Raw genomic sequence first — 3,972 nt, 5'->3', positions numbered from 1 at the left:
GGGGCAGGCCCCCGGAAAAAAGTTTATAATCTAGAATTTTTTTTATTAGAAATTGAAATTAAAATGAATGATATGAAGAAAAATATTAAGCAAGTAATGATTATGGCCCCTGGACAGTTTTCCAGTATTCTTGAGTAGTCCTGTGTATGTTTGGGGGTCAGCAGTCTCCTTTGGTCTCACCCTTGTTTTTCTCAAAACTGTTTTTTGTGTGATGCTGGGGATCAAACCCAGGGCCTTGCTCGAGCTACACCCCCAGCCTTTAGGCCCTCTTAAAGCTTCTCATTTGTTCCTCTTCGGCCTCCCTGCCCTCTCTGGGCTAACCCTTTGCACTTTTCCTGCTCTTCCCCCAGAGGCAGATGTGGCAGATTCCAGCAGTCCACACCCTGAGGATCTCCCTTTTCCAAGCTCTCCCTGGAAGCTGAGGAGTAAGGATGAGAGAGAAGAGAAGGAAAAGGTGTTGCTGTGAGTACAGCTGGGGCGCTTGTCAAAGGGAATAGGAGGGGAAATGGAGAGGTAAGCTGAGGCAGGCAGGGTGCTCGGATGGCTTCTGGAAGTTATCGGGGAGGTGTGGAGGGAGTCTGGAGGCCCAGGATTGTGAGCTGGTCCATGGGACTGGAGTCTAAGTGGGGCAGAGCAGGGCTGAAGGGTGTGGTTGACGCTTGGCTGGCTGGCTGTCCCCGGCTTCTCGGTGCTTCCATTTCTATGTCTGTAAAGTGGGGGCAAATGTGGTAACTGTTAGAGCTGTTGAGTAGATGAAGAACATTAAGTGCCTGATGTCTGCTGGACGCTACTGGACCTTTATCTGGAAAGTGACATTGTAAAATGGGCATTTTCTTCCCTCCTATTTGGGTTTTTTAAATATAAAAATGAAGTCTCAGTTTTTCCCTGGCCCTGACCTTCCTTTGTCTTCCAGTAAAATGGATGCTACTGGGAGGTGCTTCTTCATTTTCTAGTTCCCTCTGGTTTTGGGAGGCCCACAGTCCATGAAAGGATGTACAGGATTGGGTTTCTCTTTAGCCGCCGTCCTGTCCCTTTCTCCTCTCTCCAGGGTTCCGGACATCTCTCCTTTGCCCTCACCTCCAAGAAGCAAAAACAAGAAGCATACCCGGGCACTCCGGAAGTTAAGGTGTCAGGGACTGGGGTACCTCCTGGGTGAGAGCAGCGGTTTGGTGGGTGGCCAGGCCCAGCTGACCAGCATCTCTGCTCCCAGGGAAGTGAACAGACGCCTTCAGGATCTCAGGTCCTGCCTGAGCCCTCAGCGCCCTCAGGGCCCGGACTCCCGGGGCCAAGATGATGAGGTGGTCTTCGTAGAGGGGCCCGTCCTCCCAGAGAACACCCGGCTCTTCCCACTCAAAGTCCGCTGCCGGGCTGATGTGGTCCGATTGCCCATCAGAATGGTAAGTACCTTTTATGTTGAGCTGTAGGGGACTCAGGTTAACAATTTCTGACATTACCAGTCAAGCGGCAGCCCCAATACTATTATGGACTATTGGACTCTTTTAGAATATTTTGCTGAGTTAACACACCTATAATATTCAAATAACAGAACTAAACAAAAAAGGGGATATAGATGAATGTCTATTTTGTATCTGTGTATTCAAAATGGTTAGGATAGATATATAGTTACATTCTCTTAATGAATAGAGGGATTTGTTCTAATAGTGTTTGTAAATAGGATATCATGTCTGCATCTTGTACAGTAAATAACCACTAGGAAGACAGTATGCAGTGTGTGAATTATTGAAACTGTCCTACCAATTTGGTTTGAAACTGTCTCATTGCTATTTGTTTATCAATAAAATTATGAAGAAAAAAAGGATGATAAGTGCTTGATGAGATGTAGGAGGAGGAGCTTGGAGCTGCCTTGGCAGGAGGGCTACATCTTCCTTTTTCGTTCTGCTCTCTCAGGCTGCCCACCACTTCCATCCCTGCATGTCTTATGCTTCTTGTCACCTCCGCCTTTTCCCCTTAATCTCCCTTTTCTGGCAGACTTCCTGCTCATTTTTCAAGGCTCCACTCAAACATGTGCCTTCTAGGAAGCATCTCTTGGGAGAGGCGCCGTAGGGTCAGGGCTTCCTTCTTGGGGTTGGCCTCACCCTGCTGGACACAGTAGATGTCACCCAGTCATCCTGAGTTCCCCTACTTCCTGGCAGATGCTGAGATTATATAGGAATGCTCCCAACTGAACACCAAAGGTGCTAACAGAAATCAGTGCTAACCATGCGTGGGTCAAGCAGCTAAGCTGGGAGCTGTGGCCTGGGCACCCATGGCCTTGTCAGAAGTGGTCTTCTGTGTGCGCTGTGGGTGCGTAGATGGGCTGCAGATGGACACGGCTCAGGCAGGGGGCTTGCCTAGCAGGTGAGAGGCTCTGAGTTCCATCCCAGCACTGCCAAACAAGACAAACTTGACAACCTTTGTAATGGATATTCACAGAGGCTCAAGTTTTTGACTTTCTTAAAAAGGAAAAGATGGGGGCCAGGGAGATGGCTCAGTAGAATAAGCGCTTGCCTGGCAAACATACAGGCCTGAGTTCAATCCCTGGTTCCGCAAAAAAAAAGGAAAAGATGCAGTCAGACTCATCCTGACTGCAGTCATCTACCCCTGTGACACGGGGCAGCTGTAACCTGAAGTGTGTAAGAGCTTTAGGATATCCATATGAGTCATTTGTGGTAATCTCACCATTCCTTTTTTTTTTCCTTTCCATGGCTACCTTTTCTTTTGTGCTATTCACCTGAACTCCTTACTGATGTGACCTTATTCTACACTTGCCAGGTAGATATGGTGACACTCAGCTGAGGAGTTGAGGCCAGATTCTTATATTTGGGGTGGTAGTGTTGAGGGAAGGGTGGGCTGGAGAATTTGCAGGCAGGAACACTACCTTTGCTTCTTATCCCCTTCTCCAGTCAGAGCCACTGCAGAGTGTCGTGGACCACATGGCCTCTCGTCTCGGGGTGGCCCCAAGCAGGATCCTCTTGCTCTTTGGAGAAACAGAGCTGTCCCCGACTGCCACCCCCAGGACCCTGAAGCTTGGCGTAGCTGACATCATTGGTGAGTGGAAGACAAGGTAGCTGGGCCTGGAGCCTTGGCTGTAGGAGGGGAGCTAGGGTGGTCTAGGGGGGCTCTGTTTTCCGCCCCCACTTAGGCCTGGCTTCCTGATCCCTATCTCCTACAGACTGTGTGGTGTTGGCAAACTCCCCAGAGGATGGAGAGGTGTCCCAGCAGCTCCGGCTCCGGGTGCAAGGGAAAGAGAAGCACCAGATGCTGGAGATCTCGTTGTCTCAAGTGAGTGGGAGAAGGAGCTGTGCGTGCGTCCCCGCCTTTCCTCTCTTGTCAGCTTACAGGCGGCTGATTCCTCCTAATCTTGACTCAGTAGAGACACTGCTCTACATGTTCCCTTTTTTTGCATTTTGTTGTTGTCTTTTTAGACTGAGTTTTACTATGCAGTTTAGGCTGGTCTCAAACTCGAGGTGATCCTCCTGCCTCAGCCTCCAGAATGCTGGGCCACCACGCCCGGCTCCACGTTCTTGAATGCCTTGAACGCAGACAGTCGGGGAAGTCCATCATTCAGCGTCCCTTCTCCTCCCGCTGGGACCTCTGCTCTAGTCTGTAACAGTCATGTGTGGGAAAGCTCTGTTGTTATGTTCACGTAAGAAATAAGAAATGGATTCCTGCATGTGGCAGGCTGCAGGAAGAGGATTACAAGTTGGAGGCCAGCCTGGATGATATGATGAGGTTCAAAGCCATCCTGCAGTACATAGCAACACCCTGTGGCAAGGGGAGAGGGAGAAAGAAAACCAAGATCTAGAAAAGTAGAATAATTGGCTATATTCGTTTCTTATGGGGTATAGAAAATACAGCAGGAGAGTCCTTCCTTACTTGAGGTTTGCCTTCAGAGGTTTCAGGTACCCATGGAACAGAAAATATTAAGTGGGCAGTTCCAGAAATAAACAATTCAGAAGTTTTATATATATA

At 49.0% G+C, this 3,972-nt stretch overlaps 1 protein-coding gene across 1 annotated transcript in view; it reads left to right on the top strand.

Annotated features, from left to right (window-relative positions):
• Nfatc2ip (nuclear factor of activated T cells 2 interacting protein) overlaps positions 1-3,972 on the top strand; it is an 11,400-nt gene that overhangs the window by 2,945 nt on the left and 4,483 nt on the right. The window contains exons 3-7 of the mRNA XM_004623143.2: positions 351-462; positions 1,049-1,126; positions 1,211-1,397; positions 2,904-3,048; positions 3,173-3,282. Of these exons, the coding sequence (XP_004623200.2) occupies positions 351-462; positions 1,049-1,126; positions 1,211-1,397; positions 2,904-3,048; positions 3,173-3,282 (632 nt within the window). The remainder of the gene's footprint in view (positions 1-350; positions 463-1,048; positions 1,127-1,210; positions 1,398-2,903; positions 3,049-3,172; positions 3,283-3,972) is intronic.

The sequence above is a fragment of the Octodon degus genome, unplaced genomic scaffold (genome assembly GCF_000260255.1).
Source record: "Octodon degus isolate 3935 unplaced genomic scaffold, OctDeg1.0 scaffold00001, whole genome shotgun sequence".
Lineage (NCBI taxonomy): Eukaryota > Metazoa > Chordata > Mammalia > Rodentia > Octodontidae > Octodon > Octodon degus.
This window is presented reverse-complemented; position numbering and strand designations above follow the sequence as displayed.